At 40.4% G+C, this 17,512-nt stretch overlaps 1 protein-coding gene across 3 annotated transcripts in view; it reads left to right on the top strand.

Moving 5' to 3' along the window:
* The first annotated feature begins 975 nt into the window (after positions 1-975).
* The window catches only part of Hace1 (HECT domain and ankyrin repeat containing E3 ubiquitin protein ligase 1), a 91,490-nt gene continuing 74,953 nt past the window's right edge, over positions 976-17,512 (top strand). For 2 of the 3 annotated variants that reach the window (XM_051164629.1, XM_051164630.1), the window contains exons 1-4: positions 976-1,289; positions 9,288-9,342; positions 9,519-9,608; positions 10,465-10,569. In XM_051164629.1, the coding sequence (XP_051020586.1) occupies positions 1,214-1,289; positions 9,288-9,342; positions 9,519-9,608; positions 10,465-10,569 (326 nt within the window). In that variant the 5' untranslated portion in view covers positions 976-1,213. The remainder of the gene's footprint in view (positions 1,290-9,287; positions 9,343-9,518; positions 9,609-10,464; positions 10,570-17,512) is intronic. The other variant, XM_051164628.1, reaches the window with a different exon arrangement.

The raw sequence follows: 17,512 nt of genomic DNA, 5'->3' as shown, positions 1-17,512 counted from the left end.
ATCACTGACCCATCTTTCCAGTGCCTGAACAAATTAAACAAAAAAGTTCTTATGTATTTGCCTGCATGCATGTCTGTGCACCATTTGTATGCTTTGCCCAAGGAGGCCAGAATAGAGCATCAGATGACCTGGAACTGGAGTTACAGATGGCTGTGTGCTGCCATGTGGAAAGCAAATCTGCTTCTCTGCAAGAGCAGCCATTGCTCTTAACTGCAGAGCCATTGTTCTAGCTCCAGCCTCAGTTTTATTAAAGAATTTTTGTTTTAATTGAAGCTTTGCGTCTACCAGGCCTAGTGGTGAGCACCTGGGATCCTAGCATTTGGGAGGTAGAGGCAGGAATGTAGCAGTTTCAGCGTCATATCAAAATCAAAGCTAGCCTGGTCTACATGTGGTAGGGTCAAAAAGCATACCTCCCCCATCTCAAGTCAGGTCCTCATCGTGTATCCCAGGCTAACCTCGAACTCAGGACCCCTCTTCCTTTTTTTCCCCTGAGTCCTGGGATTTTCTATAAGTATTAGCACACACAACTTGGCCATTTCTGGTTTTCTGTGATTTGGTATACTCAGAAAGTTAAAGTCTTTGCATTTCCCATTGGGGCCCGTCATGGGAAATGAGATTGCATTTTGCCAAATAAAATTTTTTTTCTTTTGTCATTTATGTCCTCTTCAAAGTTTGGAGTTGGCGTCATGCCATACAACCGGGCCTAGGATAGAGCCGTGTCCCTATTCTCAGAAATATAATCAGCTAGAGAAACATTGGAGTGTGTTAGAACTGAGGGAGAATGCTCTTGTACAACTTTGGAGGGAGAAAGAGAGGGCTTGAGACGGCACAGAAAGTCTTTCTACAAACCTCTCTGTAGCCCTAGCCTGTAGATCGCCGATAGGAGGCCATAGAGGCGGGGCTCTGTCGGGGTGTGCATCCCAGCCAGCTCGGAACTACAGTTCCCAGAAGGCTTCGCGAGCCCAGGAGGGAAGCGGGGCCGCCGCAGGAAAGGCGCGAGCGAGCGGAGGCGGCGGCCGGTGCCCACCCCGGCGCGGTCTGTCTGGCAGCCGTCGGTGCCGCGGGACTGACTCAGCTCAGCACTCTAGCGTTCCCGAGCTCTGGCCCCAGCGAGCTCGCTCCTTCGCCCGCGGTCCCGGCCGGTGCCGGGATGTAGGGCGCGGGTCGCGGAGGCCGCGGGCGCGGCGGGGGCTTCTCGGAGGCCGCGCCGAGGATGGAGAGAGCGATGGAGCAGCTCAACCGTCTGACGCGCTCGCTGCGCCGCGCGCGCACCGTGGAACTACCCGATGGTGAGGCGCCCCGGGAACGCGCGCTGGACTTTTCTAGGCTGGCGGGCGGTGGGAGTCCGGCGGAGGCGCGGGGGGCTAGGGAGCGCGGCTGGCGTGGGCGGGGACCGGCCGCCCGGAGGAGTTCGGTCGGAGCGGAAATGCTCGCCGGGGTCCGTCCGGGCGCCGGGACAGGGTGCGGTGACGAGCCTGGGGCTGGCTCGGGCTCGGGACTCCAGTGTTTACTTAAGCTGCCGAGTGAGGTAGGCGGGCTAGTATTTTTTAAAATGTGGGGCGCCGCTTTGTTTTGGCACTAGACAAGGGTTGTCAGACACCAGACAGGTGTGTCTAAAGCCCTGTTGGTATAGTAGGCATTCCTTCTGTAGGCATTTCTGTCCTCATCATTTAGTCAGGAAGACTTGTGTTGAGTGGGCTGGGTGAGAACTGGGTGAATTCACAGCGAGGAATAAAAGCTCTGTTCCGGATTTTTTGCTTTGGAAAACTCCAAGTAAAGGAGACTGTGGGGCGGGAGCGGGAGCGGGGGCGGGAGCAGCGCACATTTTCTTGCAGCCTTGTGAAGTCAGACGTTTTAGTGGCAGTGGGAGATGGGAGTTAGGTTTGTAAAGTCCAGGCTGGCTGCAAATTTGGTAGCCTTCTGCCTCAGCCTCCAAGTAATGGGATTACAGGCATCCACCTACCATGCCCTGCTTAGTTTGTTTTATTCCATTTGCCCCAGAACTTTGCTTCAGTTAGCGACGGAGAGTGATAAAAGAAACGTGGAGTTGGCGAGTTTGGGGATAATGTTTTTTTTTTTTTTGAAAAGTCTTAGTTATTTTTTATAATTTTGAGTAGAGAAAATTTGGGGCAACTGTTCCTCAAATATAGTTTTGTGTTTGTTACTTTACTAGAATGAAGCAATTGATTTAGAATAATTCGAATTTTAGTAAGTAAACTTAAGCTTGAAACTTTTCTCTTTTTCTACCTGTGAATCTTTTCACTAAGGGCTGCTCTTACTTATTTTCTGAGGTCATGCTATTGACACTTGATAGCGGCTGTGTGTATAGTTTATTGGCATTGCTATTTGTATTGCTAACATGCATCTAGTATTTTCCACAAATATGGTATTGAAGGCTTTCATATAATATTTCCTGGTTTTAAAAATTAGTATATTTTCATTGTAGAAAAATTTGATGATAGAAACAAAGAAAAATTTGCCATTCCACTCCAGTAATATAAGATATTAGCATTTTCTTTACTACATATCGCACACAGTATTTTGTTTTGCATTTAGAACACATCACAGATGTGTATCCATAAATATGGTTAATGATTTGGTAGGACTTGATAGGATGAATGAAACTTATGTGTAATTTTATTTATCTATTTTTACTGATTTTTTTTTTTTTTTTAATGAGGCTCAGCCTTGTCCTTAAGACTTAGTCTTCTGCTTCCTTAGGGTTCCTTCCTAGAAGGCAAGCAGGATTTAATTATATAATCAACATTTTTAAAGACTTTAACTACCAGTTTCTTAACCCATTCTTTGGGAAGTTCTACTCAGCAGTCTGAGTGCTTAAAAACTTGAAAATTGCAATTAAAAATGAAGTGCTTCCCCTTGTTGCTAGGCAACAATGGCATACTGCTTACATCTTCTCCTTGGTTACAAGTCTGTGCTTGATTACACTGAATTTGTTCATGTTGTTCCTTGAACTTTGTTTTGATGAACCTCTTAGTTTGGCTCGTTCAGGTAGATCATGTTCAGTGAATTCTAAAAATACAAATTGTTGGGGTTGCATTTTAGGGCTGAATAGGGGCTGGTGAGATGGGTCAGTGCGTGGAAGTGCTTGGCCTCACTAACTGGCTACCTGACTTTGAGCCCTAGACTTCCTGTAGAGGCAGGAAGAGAGAACTGACCCCACAAAGTAGTCCTCTGGCCTCTACCCGTGTGCTCTGGAACACACTGATAATAGTAAAAAAGGCTGAATAGAAACTCTAAGAGCTTTCTAAATTTAAGAAATTGCATGGTTAGAATTTAGCAGTCAATAAGTGTCTAGTTATAGTTAGAATAAATTGTTAAAAATATGTGTGTAGTTAGCTTTCACCCTAAAAGTAACTTTCTTGCATAGCACAATTATGTAGAAACTTGATTTACCGACTGGGATCCTGAGAGAGATACCCTTATATTGCTGCTAAGTGATGGAGAGCATGTTGTTGAGTCATCCTAGGCAGGGCTAACAAAGCTTTGTGAAAGAAAAAGAAGGAGCGGCAAAGAAATTATGTCAGAGATGTGGCTTCTCAGTGAACTATAGAAGGCTCATGGATATTGTGCACCATGTGGAGAAAACTAGTTTGAACTGTTAGATTTACATTGAAGGTGGTTTGTTTAACAGGATAGAATTTGAATGCAGTTTAACACATGTATTTGAATCATGGTTAGGATAACTGCCAGCTTTGAAAACAACAGCACATCTTCCCCTTTCGTGATCATTGCTGGAGCAGGAGCCGTCAAATTAAAGTTCAGTCTCATTTTGACTTCTGACCAAAGGCAGGAACTGTAAAAGACATCTCTGTACCTTTTCCCGTTTGGAGGAAGATCATGTCTTTCCCTCTCCTCAAAGGGCTGAGGCAGAAGTATGATGTTTTATCTGTGTCCATTTGAGAGGATGGCGAAGTTCACGATGTATGAGGCCATTACAGAGGCCAGCAGACTGCCACAGTAATCCAGACAACACACGGAGGGTGCAGTGAGGAAACGCTAAAGGCGCAACTGTCTGTGTGGTTATTCACCCCAGCAAGGTGGCTATCACCAGGGTCGAGCTGGACAAATACTGCAGGAAAATTCTGGAATATAAAGCCAGATCTTGCCAGGTAGTAAAGGAAAAGAGCAAATACAAGGAAGGAATGAGGTAGAGAAATCTCATACACAACTTCCTTAAAGACTGCTTAAGTTTGAAGAGAAAATAAACATGCAGTGAATAGGAGCACTTTGCTCAGTATGTTTTTCTGTTGAGTAGTTTAGTTCTAAGATCATATAAGTAAAACTGGTCAACTTAATGATTTTCTCATCCCTTAGAAAGTGTTCTGTGTCTACTTTTCAGGGTATCTTTGTGAATGTGAAGAAGGAAGTATCTGTGAACAAAATTCTTAGTATATTATTTCTTAGTCTCTTTAAAATTTTAAATTAAAATTATTTTACACATAAGGGTGTTATGCCTGAATGTATGTATGTACAGTACATTTGTGCCTGTGAGGTCAGAAGAGGGTGTCATATTTCTTGGAACAAGGGTTAAAGATAATTGTGAGCTGCCATGTGGGTGCTAGGAGTTGAACCTGCATCCTCTGCAAAAGTCTGTTATTGTGACATTTCAGTTGTTGGTTTTATTATCCTTAGATCGAGTGTTTGTGATCTATTATCTGTTTGTCTATCCATCCATCTCTGTCACCATATGTAGCTCTGGATGTCCTGGGATTCTGGCTCCTCAGTGCTGGATGGAATTATAGATGTGCTACCGTGCGTGGCTGTGATCTATGTCTTTATAAGGTTGGATGTAACTTAAAAATGTAATATCTGTATCTAAATTTTAATACAAATAAAAGCTTTATAAATATAATTAATGGAAACCTTTCAATGCTCCTTGATTCTCACTTAAGCTGTGTGCTTTAATTTGTTTTGTTTTCTTGAGAGTCACTGTTTAGCCTTGGCCAGCCTGATACTCAAGAGTTGGCTTCAAATTCAAGGCAAGTCCTCTTGACTCAGCCTTTCAAGTGCTGAGATCACAGAGTGTGCCACTGTGCTGGGCTTGTACTGCCACAATTAAATACAGGTATTACCTATCTATGACTTTATTCTGAAGTCACTGAACTGGAATTGTCACTGTTTTGAAGTGCAGAGTGTGCATGTGAGAAAGAATGCAGTGATGTCAGTGGAAACTTAGGACAGTATTTTCAACTTCCGGTGATGACTGGTTGGCAGTTAGTGAGAGCAGTTTACTGAGATGCAATTAGCGTTTTAAAGAAAAGGATAAAATAATTAGGGTATAGTGCATATATTAAGAATAGAATTGTAAGACTGGAGAGATTGCTCAGTGGTTAAGAGCACTGGCTGCTCTTCCAGAGGACCTGGGTTCAATTCTAGCACTCATATGGCAGCTCACAGTTGTCTGTAACTCTAGTTCCAGGGGATCTGACAACCTCATAATGCAGCCAGAACATCAATGCACACATAAAATAAAAATAAAAAACCATTTTCCATTAATTAATTTACATCCTGATTGTAGCCCTTCCTCCACTCATCCCAGTCCCACCATCTCACCCCCCCCTTGTTTTACATCCCTTTCTCCTCAGTGAAGGGGAGGTTTCCCCATGGGTACCAAACTGCCCTAGCCCATCAAGTTGCAGCAGGACTAAGCGCATCCTCTCCTACTGAGGCCAGACAGGCCAGCCTACCTAGGGGAAAGGGAGCCAATAGCTGGCAGCAGAGTCAGAGACAGCCCCTACTCTCATTGTTAGGGAACCCACATGATGACCAAATTGCACATCTGCTACATATGTGTAGGGGGCCTAGGTCCAGCCCATGCATGCTCTTTGGTTGGTGATTCAGTCTCTGTGAGCCCCCATGGGCCTAGGTTAGTCGACTCTGTAGGTCTTCTTGTGGTGTCCTCACCTCCTCTGGCTCCCTTAATCCTTCACCCATTTTCCGCAAGACTCCCTGAGCTCCACCTGTTGTTTGGCTGTGGGTCTCAGCATCTATTTCCATCAGCTGCTGAGTGGAGCCTCTCAGGAGACAGTTATTCTAGGCTCCTGTCTGCAAATATAGAAGAATATCATTAATAGTGTCAAGGTTTGGCTCTCCGCCATGTGGTGGGTCTCAAGTTGGGCCAGTCATTGGTTTGCAGTTCCCTCAGTCTCTGTTCCATCTTTATCCCTGCACATTTTGTAGGCAGTCCAAATTTTGAGTCGAAGGTTTTGTGCGTGAGTTGGTGTCCTCATCTCTCCATTGGGTGTCCTGCCTGACTACAAGGAGATGGCCATGCTAGGCTCCATATCTCCTGCTGCTAGGAGTCTTAGCTAGGGTCACACAGTCATACATGCAGTTAAAACACCAGTGCATGTAAAATAGAAATAAATCTTAAAAAAAAAAAAAAAGAATAGAATTGTATTGTAGACCTTTTGGTATTGTATAGAGAGGACACTGGCCATTATGTAACGTGTACTGTTGGGACTCTGAAATCAGTTGTTTAAATGCCAACATCACACAGCTGAATTTTTAGGGGTAAAATAGGGATCATAGTGCCTGCTTTACAGGGCAGTTGTGATATAAAAGATCTCTTATATGTGGTATTTAAAGTGATGCCTTTAGGGGAGGCAGGAGGCCAGTCTTGGCAGCATAGAGTTCAAGGTGGGTCTCTTGAGACCCAGTCTCACCCACATCTTCTAAAAGAAAGATAATATTTATTATTTTTATAGTGGAAGAATTATATCTGCATACTGATATTGTTTTAAAGAAAGAAAATTCCAAATTATTTGATTTTTATCAATGAAGACTCAGGAGCTAGATGCTGGGGTTAAAACTTGCCAACTCAGGCAGAAAAAACACCCAGTTGACATGCCTACTCAGCTTATATCCCAGAAGAAAAAAGCCTAAAGCTGAGACCAAAAGCTCAAGGCCAATAACTTGCTAACTCACCTGACAGCCCAGGAGGAAAAAGCCAAAAGCTAAAGAATTCCCTCTTTTTCGCCACACTTCCTGTTCAGCTCTTTATTAGCCAATCAGAAAGTGTTGGAGGAATGTTTACAAAACATTGAGAGTGGTGATGCTTAGCAGTACCAAAGTCCAGTCTGTATTCACTCTCTTTGGTACAGAAGACAGTCTCTACACAGTGCACAAAATGATCACCCTCACAGGTCTGCATAGAGAGTTCCAGACTAGTCAAACAAAACAAACAAACAGATTTAATGTCTCTAAAATCTTCTAAAAGAATTTTGAAATCTATTTCACAACAATGTGAATATTAATAGTGATAATTGTTTACTTGAAAATGGTTAATGTTACGTGTTTGGCTTTATCACAAGGAAAAATGTATCATAAACAAAAACTATTTTTGGCTGTTTTAGACTTATAGAAAATTCAGCTTTTCTCTCAACATCTTAGACTAACATTGTAGTCAAATCTAAGAAATTACTGTTTGCACAATACTGCTGTGAAATACACAGCAGTGTATTTGCTAGGCTTTTAGCTTTCCCCCTCTGTTCTCTGTTAGCGTGGATCTGGGTACTGCATCACATGGAGCTGGGCACTTTAGTCTTCCCAGCTTCCATCGTTTTTCAGTGCCTCTTCTGATGATTGGAAGGAGTTCTGGTCGTGCATTTTGTGACGTTACTTGGATTTGTCAGGTGTCTTCTCATCAGATTTCGGTCACACATTTTGGGGAGTGTGCCCTTTTCTGTGGATTGTAAGAGTTATTTGTAATAATATTATCAATCACTAGTCCATTAAAGTAGTAGTGCTGGGGCATTTACTGTAAATTTATTATTTTTCCATTGTAATTTTTGGGAGATACTTTGGTATAAGCCTCAGTATTTTAAAGGCTAAGTAAACTCTCTAAAATAATATGATAGCACTAGAAATGCATTAAAATAAGTGACACTTCAGATACTGTGTGTGTGGTGTATGTGTGCACATGTGTGCACAGGGCCAGAGGAAGATATTGGGTGTTTCCCTCTGGGTTCCACCCAGTTTCTTGAGATGGAGCCTTGCCTTTGACTTGGAGGCTGGACTGGCCGGCAGGACAGCAAGCCGGGGCTCCAAGTGCTCTAGGCATACATTTATGTGAGTGTTGGGGCTCAGAACTGAGATCCTCATGCTGTGCAGCAGGTGTTTGCACCCAGGGAGACATTTCCCAGCCCTGAGGATGTTGATTCTTAATATATTTTTGAATCACATTGTATTTTTATAAAAATAGGAATATAAGTCTTATTCTTAAGACTTACAAAGCAATAAGCATATAGTTAAGGTTTCTTTCTTAGTAAGGATATTTATCTCTCTATCACTCATATCTCCCTCCCCCCACCCTTCTCTCTCTCTCTCTCTCTCTCTCTCTCTCTCTCTCTCTCTCTCTCTCTCTCTCTCTCGCTGTGTGTGTTTTCGAGTGGCTGTGAGGGTCAGCAGAGGAGGTGAGATCACTTGGAGCTAGAGCAGCTGTGAGCTGTCTGCTGTGTAAGCAACCACCTTTCCGTTCCATGAAGGTTTTATTTTACTCTTTTCATGTTTACACATACTGGTTTGTTGCCCCTTCCCCTTCCCTGTCCTGCCCCTCGTTTCCCCGCTCAAGCCTGTCCCTCCCCAGTATCCCTCCTTTTAGTTTCATATCTTGTTGTTGTTTTACCCTCCCTACTCACGTCTCTTTAAAAACTCCTTTTTACCTCCTTTGGCTTTTGCTTTGTTTTTGCTTTTCTTTTTTCTTCTTTTGGAGAGAAAAGGTTGCACTCTGTAGCCCAGGATGGCCTGGAACTCAACATATAGCAGTCCTCATGAAACAGTCTCCTGGCCTCACCCTCTGGAGTACTGTAATTGTGGGTAGAGCCACCAAGCCTGGCATATATTTAGGCTTTTAAGATTATTTTAGTACATATTTTAACACCCTACTATTTAAAATTGGGGTGTTAAAATTTCCTGAGTTAAAAAAAAAAAATCCCCTAGCTCTCCTTAGTTACAATAAACCATGTCTAAAAACACTGTTTCTTTTTAGAAATAAAATGTTACTTGTTAAAGTTACAGGAAATATTAGATCTCCAATTTTGTCTTTATACTCACAAGCTAAGCTTTCCTGTGACAGGGTAGAAGGCATGAGCAGTAACAGCGATGAGAAATTCCGTGGTGGGGTGGAATTTGTAATGTCTCTGGTGTTTTGCCTCATTGGACTACTTCACTTTTTATGTACAGCTAGAAAAATTGTAATTGTTTGTATCATCTGTTGCAAAAGCAGGAGATACTTTAATTTTTTTTCTGTTTATCTTTTTACTCAGATAATGAAACTGCGGTCTACACATTAATGCCAATGGTCATGGCGGATCAGCACAGGTAAGGAAGCTCTTGCTTCTTAAGTGTGCGCCATAATGCTTTTCTTTTGTTGACTTTAAACAGTGTTATATTGACTGTCATTCTTCAGTTAAAGAACTGGTTTACTATGTTTTAAAAATGTTTTTATTATTACATATCATCAATTCCTCTTTTTGTCTTTCTTGGGGGGAGTATAGATCTGTTTCTGAACTTCTTTCAAATTCAAAATTTGATGTCAATTATGCTTTTGGACGAGTGAAGAGAAGCTTGCTTCACATTGCTGCAAAGTAAGTCTGAAGTATTTGGCCTTAAACTCTGTTCTAGAGTAAGGATGTAAGTTCTGGGCCATTCCCTTGCAGTGACTATGGAGAAAGAGGAAGTTGGCAGCCAAGGTTGCTGGGTCCTGTTTAGCCCTTGCTGTGCTGTGTACTCCCTTCGTAAGGTGCTAGCCTTGATATGGAATTAATGTCTTAGGTTCATGTGCTTGTAGCTTGCTTTAGGTGAGGCACAGGGATTGTCTAGGTGAGTGTAGAGTGTGCACTCACCAGCATTTCCTCTACCTGACCACTGTAAGAGATTAAAAGAGCATGGAGATGCATGTGGACTTAGCAGTTGTGTACTTGTTACCTAGGTGGGAGTGTTCTTTTTATCCATAGTCTGACACTGATTGACTGACACCGGTCTTCCTTTCGGGATTTAGGTGGAAGTGTAGAGTAATTGTTCATGATTAACTAGCTCTTGGAAAGCCAGAACATCAAGAATATTGTATAGTTTCTTTGAGAAACTAATTGTTTATTTTGCTTTATTTGAACTTTCATTCATAGTAGAATGTAACATCTTGAAGGTAGAAGATAATTAATTTTTGATATGAGTTAAATGGTAGGTAAATTGGGACCTTAAAAAATAATTTTAGCCAGGCGTGGTAGTACACACCTGTAATCCCAGCACTCTGGGAGGCAGAGGCAGACAGATCTCTGTGAGTTCCAGGCCAGCCTGGTCTACAGAGTGAGTACAGGACAGCCAAGGCTTCACAGAGAAACTGTCTAGAAAAAAAAGTTTTTTAGATAGATTTGTTTGTTTTAAAATTTTGTCTGGTATTGCTGTTCATTGAATGTATCTGATTGTCTTTTAATATTATTTTAGCTGTGGATCCGTGGAATGCTTGGTTCTGCTGTTAAAGAAAGGAGCAAATCCTAACTATCAAGATATTTCAGGCTGTACACCCCTTCATCTGGCTGCTAGAAATGGGTAAACTTTATTTTCATAATGATGTATCATCAGTCCTGAACATATTTATTCAAAAAAATCATCCTTGATTTTTTTTTTCTTCCAACAATTTTTCTTGAGAAAAATTACAAAAGTGATGTCTGTATTTTTATAACCATTTTTCATCTTTTAAGGATATTTGTCTACTTTTCTCTTTAATATTGATCTCAGATTATTTTATTAAATTTGCAAATGATGATTGTATTTAATAACATATTGAATTTTTATCTAATAGTTTTCCTTTTGTACTCCTTGGCTTATTTCTAAAACTACTTGTTAATTTTATTAGTGGGGTTAAATTATTAATAAATTGCAGAGTTTATAGTTGTTCAAGAGCAAATTATATGAGTAATCTTTCTAGTGAAGGGTAGTTCTCAATACCAAGGATATGCTTCGTTTTATGTATTTATTTGTTAGCAGTGCTGGAGATTTTACACAATAGGTCAATGTCCAGTGATTGAGCTGTGTTCAGTGGTTGAGCTCTGCCCAACCCTGTTTCTCATTTAACTGTTGTCTTAGTTGCTTTTCTTGTTGCCCTAATGAAGTGCTCTGACAAAAGCAATTTAAGGGAGAAAGGGCTTACTTTGGTCACAACTTGGGGGTTCTGTTTATCATGATGTGGAAGTCAGGGTGGTGGGATCTGGCAGAAGCTGATGACATCACATCCATAGGCAGGAAGCAGGAGCAGTGGCTGCTGCTGCTGCTGCTGCTGCTGCTCAGCTCGTTCTCTACTTGCATTGGCCAGAACTTGCATCAGGGAGGCCTTCCCACAGCAATTAGTGAAATCAAGACAGTCCCCTGAAGGCGTGGCCAGAGGCTTCTGAAGTGAGTCTAAAGTTCATAATCACAGATATGAGCAAGGCTTCCTAAGTAAATGTGTTTAAAGAAACAATAGCCGAACCAACACAATATTAGTGTTTCCAAAGTGTGAAGACTTAAAGATGGCATATTTGGTATATTGTTTGTCTCTTTCTGATAATTCTGATAATTACTGATTAATGTCATTGTTATTGGGTGCTATTTTAAGCCCTATACTGTCTATGGTGCTTTCTTTTCTGTTTCTGCTACATATTTAGGCGTTACGTTGCTTTACCTTTATCCCGTGTGTTGGATAGCTCTCTGTCAACTTGACACAGCTAAAGTCTTCTGGAGAGACAACTTCACTGAGAAAATGCTTCAACCACATTTGCATGTAGCCAGGTCTATGGGTCATTTTCTTGATTAATGATTGATGATTGCTACTGTCATGGCAGATGGTCCTGGGTTGTATAAGAAAGCAGGCTGAACAAACCATGAGGAGCAAGTCAGTAAGCAGCACCCCTCCATAGTCTCTGTGTCAGTTCCTGCCTTGAGTTCCTACTGGGACTTCCCTCAGTGATTGCCTGTGATTGAAACTTGAAAGCTAATAAACCCTGTTGCATTAGGGAATCATACCAAAATGATGGGAATAAAATTTAAAATGAAAATAAGCAGTTTTTGATTTAGGCCTTGGGGAATTTAGATATATAAATCTTTTCCAAACATTGTAAAATTTCTCTGTCAGTTTATTTTCCTATTGTGTATCTTTTAATTAGTCTTAGAGATACTTTTATTTCCTGTTCTGAGCAGGAATTCTATGTAATTGAAAATGGCTACATACATGAAGTAGCTAAGGAGATAAAATGACCTATTTCACTAACTTGAGGCCAAATTTTTTGCATATGAGCATGGATACTGAACCAACAAAATAATGAAGCATAATTATATATATAGGTTAGGTAGGGGAAAAATATAGGATTTGGTTTACAGTCTATTTGATTGCCCCATTTCATGAGTGAGCCAATTTAATTATGCACTAATTGATAGGTAACAAAATGCTGATTAAGCAGCTGTTTGTACATTAGGCATGTTGTAATGTGGCACATCTGAAGACATCAATTGTTAGCTACCTTCTAGATACATTCATTATACTGGTAGAATATATTGGCAGAGATCTGTCTTGAATGGTTAAATATCACAGTGTTTTTGAACAGCTGCAGAGGAAAGGGCAGCTTGGTGCATGGGAGGGATCCAGAAGTTCTAGTAGACACACAGTGTGTGAGGACCACGGAGTAGGTGTCGACTCCAAAGATCTGCTAGAAAGACTGTTCAGGTCAGTTCTGCTGAAATAAAACCCTTTTAAGTAGAGCATACAAAGAACTTCTGATCATTATTGTCAACGGTAACTGAAAAGGCATTAGCATTTTAAAGACACAGAAGTAGGGCAGGCAACGCATAATTCACATAGCAATCAGCAAGATGAAGAGGTTCAGACAACCTGTTCTCTGACTTAGATGCCTTTCCTACTGCTACCAATAATACTTGTGACATTCAATACTTAAGTATTTGAACTTTTATTGCTTCTTGAATGGTGCCTTGTACAACGTGGAGGTGCTTACTAAGTGTTGCTACTGGTATTTTCAAAAATAGGTTTTTATGGGGCCTGTTAGGTGGCTCTGCAGGTAAAGGTGCCCATCACCAAGCCAGGCAACCTAAGTTCTGTCTTGGTTCCTACCTGGTGGAAAGACAGAGGGACTCCTACAAATGCTCCTCTGACTTTCAGACACAGACCATGGCATGCACATACATATACATGTATGCGCACATGCACATGCACATACAGTGAGTAAAAATGTAGTAAAAGGAAAAGGCCCAAAGGAGGACTCCTCCTTTAATAACCAGGCAGTGGTGGCCCATGGCTTTCTTTATTCCCAGCACGTGTGAGGCAGAGGCAGATGGATCTCTGAATTTGAGGTCAGCCTGGTCTGCAGAGTAAGTCCCACGACAGTCATGGCTATACAGAGAAACTCTGTCTTGAAAAACCAACAAAAAAGCTTTTTACTATAATTGCAGTATGAAATAAAATTTGTGTAAGTTACATAAGAATTATGTCTTTTTAGCTGGTTCAGTTTAGCTTCTTTTGCTCTCTCAACTGCCCTGTCAGATGGTTGGTATATATCTGTTGGCCTGTGTTAGCTTGCGTGGTTCTCAACACCATTAGTGTTGTCTTGTGTTGCCCTCCTTTCTATTTTCTTTTTTTTTGGTTTTTCAAGACAGGGTTTCTCTGTGTCATAGTACTGGCTGTCCTGGACTCACTTTTGTAGACCAGGCTGGCCTTGAACTCACAGTGATCCGCCTGCCTCTGCCTCCCGAGTGCTGAGATTAAAGGTGTGCGCCACCATGCCCGGCCCTCATTTTTCTTTTTCTTACCTTTTTTTTTTTTTTTTTTTTTTTTTAATACACAAGATCTCTGGTGCTCAAGCTGCCTTGACTTTTCATCAGTTCTGTCTCCTACATCAGTATTCTAAATGGTAGGATTACAGGTGTGAACCATCATGCCCAGCATCTCCTTTCCAGTATAAGCCCCACTAAGCTTTTATAGGGTTTTGTGTCATTTAGGCCACTGTAAGCATCCTATAATTGTAAAAGTATCTGGGCAGGAAAATAGTTGCTTCTTTGTATAAGAGATTTATCATTACTCCTGATTATATGAAATATTAAAAGGAAAGACTTTGAATTATAAATTATTATTTATCACTTTGAAATTATAAACTATAAATTATCATTTATCTGTAAGCTACAGATTGGTAAGGTTTGAAACATGGTTAAAAAATATTTGGAGAATAAATTATGAGTTAGTTCATAAATCGCAAAACTAGCACCAGCATTTTAGCTGTAAGTTCCAGCAAAGAGCTGGGCTGTTTTGACTGAGAATGTGGAGAGTAGTGATAGTGGCTTTAAGTAAGAAAGGTAGTATAGGCTTTGCTTCTGTCTTGTCCTGCACCTTTTACAGTTTGGTTTTGGAAGGGAGAGCATTACACATAGCTACTTTTCTTTAACCAGCCTTCCTTAATTGCTTTCTGGGTCTATTTCCCTGGGCCATTTCCACTTGACTGTTTATTTTGGAGCTAGACCAATGGTCTACATTGGATTCTGAGTAGATCTTTAAGATTCCATCTGGATGGACACAGTCACAGGTACATATTTGGAACAGTGTATTTAAAAATTAATAATAATATTATTTTGAGAGTTTCATATATGAGCACTGTATCTTCATCATTCCTACCCGTTCTCTTCACCCTCCTCCTCTTCCCATGTCTCTTTACCAAACTCGTAATCTTTCAATAGTTGTTACATGTATATACATATGGATGTTTAATACACACACATTATATATGTATATAATAGTTACTAGGACTAGAGCAGCCTAAAGGGAAGTTTTGTGAGCAGACTTAGTACGTTCCTGAGTTCATTTTGCTTTGCTGTCTGTATATTTGTTGAGTGCTCATCTCTTTAAGAGACAGGTTCTCTCTTAGCAGGCATTGACCACCTGAAGCTCTTCATGTAGGGGTGAGAGACTACGTGGAGTTTGCCCTGTCCACATTGTCGTGTCAACTGGTGTTAGCGCTATGTTGATGTTTCTAGGCAGGCATATTGTTGAAAAGTCATAGATGTGCTTCCTTGGTATATATGGAAAACACTATTGCACAGTAGATGTTCTGGTCTTAAGGCTGTATAATCTCTCTGCCCCGGTTATGTGGTTTCCCTGACCTGAGATGTATGAGCTTTGCATATGCATCAGTTGGAGTTGGGTATTAGTCACTTAATAGAGCTGTCAGGTGTGTTTCTTATGGTTGTTTTATTACGAACTTCTAAGATATTTAATAACAATGTTTTAGATAAAGAAACTTTGTAGCCGGGTGTGGTGGCGCACACCATTAATCCCAGCACTCGGGAGGCAGAGGCAGTGGATCGCTGTGAGTTCGAGGCCAGCCTGGTCTACAGAGCGAGTCCAGGACAGCCAGGGCTACACAGAGAAAACCAAACCAAACCAAAACAAAAACAACAACAAGAACAAAAAAAGAAACTTTGTAAATATTGGAACTTCAACATTATTCACAGCTTTATTTTCTATTTCTTTGAGTATAATTCAAATCTAAAAATGAGATTTAGCTTTGTTTCAAGAGCAAAAACCAAAACAAGAAAAGCAGTTGTTTTGCAGTGCTATTTTTTTACTCATAGGTTGAATGTTTATTAGTAGTCAATTGATAAAGTATAACTGGCTATGTTTGTCACTGATTTGATTAAACAGTTATATAATCCATGACACAAAATGTTGACTAACTAGTAGATTAAAGACATGTTATGTACTCTATATACCATATACTGTGTTAGGTATAGTACTGTATGACAATACTGTATGCATCATAAAATGCATATATGATATACTATATTATGATTTAATCCATTAGATTTGAGCTAACTTCATGTCATAGGTTATGTCATAGTTTCTCAATTCAGTACTGGATATATATCCGTTATCTGTGTGTCTGATTCTCTATCTGTCTCATAATTTGATTGCCATGTGAAGGATACCAGTAGGAAATGAGTCTTTAGTAAGTATGTGATTCCATACTTGCAGGAATCTTGAGCAGGTATTGTTAATGAAATTAAGTTTAAGATAAATATTGGATAGTAACTAGGAATGGATGAAGCTGGAAGGGAGTTTATGAACAAAACGAAGTGAATAGGCAGTTCACAAATACACAGAAGACATGGTCATTGAGCGAATGAGGAGATGCTCAGCATCAGGGTTAGAAAATGGAAGGAGCTTCCAGCTCCACTAGAAAATGATGACTATTGGAAAACACAGACACAAAAGAGACATTGGCAAGGAAGTGGAGAACTTGGAACACATGTTAGGTGATGATGTATAATTGTAAAGCTGTTATGAAGAGCAATGTGACAGTGCCTCAGAAATTTGAAAATAGGATTTCTGTATGATCTAGCCTTTCACAACTAGATACTCTCAAAAGAATCAAAAGCAAGGTCCAAAACATTGTGTTGTGACATGTGCATCAACACTGTGTGTAATGAATGGTAAGATGGGGAAGTAGCCAAGTGCTCCTCAATTGGTGAATGGATGAGGAAAATTTGGTATATATTGATAACAATATTTTTCTTTCTTTTTTTAAAGATTCATTGATTTATTATTATGTATACAGTATTTTACCTGCATGTACAACTGTAGGCCAGAAGAGGGCATCAGATCACATTACAGATGCTTGTGAGCCACCATGTTGTCCTGGGATCCGAACTCAGGACCTTTGGAAGAACAGGTGGCACTCTTTAACCACTGAGCCATCTCTCCAGCCCTATAACAGTGTTTTTCAGTCTTAAGATGAATGAATTTCTGATGTGCTAAAACATACATAAGTCTTGAAGACTTTATCATAAGTAAAGTGCCATATAGATCTGTACACTTAAAAATGGTTAAGGTGAGCATGCCTTTAGTCTCAGTACTTCAGAGGCAGAAGTCTTCATGAGTTTGAGGCCAGCCTGGTCTACAGAGCGAAATTCCAGGCCAGGCAGCCAGGGATCTGTATTGAGACCATGTCTCAAAGAATCAAACACATTAAACAAACATGCTTAAGATAATAAATTTTATGTTAGATAGATTTTACCACATAACATTTATTTTTAAATGTAAGTAGAAAGGGTACATATATTTGCAGTTTACCAGTTCTTTGATTATGTTTTTTAATCTTATGGGGATTGAACCCAGGGTCTCAAACATGCTAAGCAAATGTTTTGTCACCATGCTATATTCCCAGCCTGGATCTGTGTTCTAATTTGTCTTAGTATGTTAAACATTTTACAATCAAGAAAGCAGGGATACAGTATTTGCTATCTTGCTGTGTCTTTTGCTTACCCATTGGATGCATATCTTCTTAAATGTCTAATGAAGATTGCTATTCTATCTAGTTAGCCAAAGATAGAGATTTCTAATTTGATTTACTTAGTCAAGACTAGAAATTCCTCAGAAGTCTGAATAATAAGTTTGTCCCAAAGAAACAAAACAACAACAACAACAACAAAACAATGGGTTGTATCGTTTCTTTAATCT

The sequence above is a fragment of the Acomys russatus genome, chromosome 21 (assembly GCF_903995435.1).
Source record: "Acomys russatus chromosome 21, mAcoRus1.1, whole genome shotgun sequence".
NCBI lineage: Eukaryota > Metazoa > Chordata > Mammalia > Rodentia > Muridae > Acomys > Acomys russatus.
The sequence above is the reverse complement of the archived record's forward strand: the minus strand, read 5'-3'. Positions and strand labels throughout refer to the sequence as shown.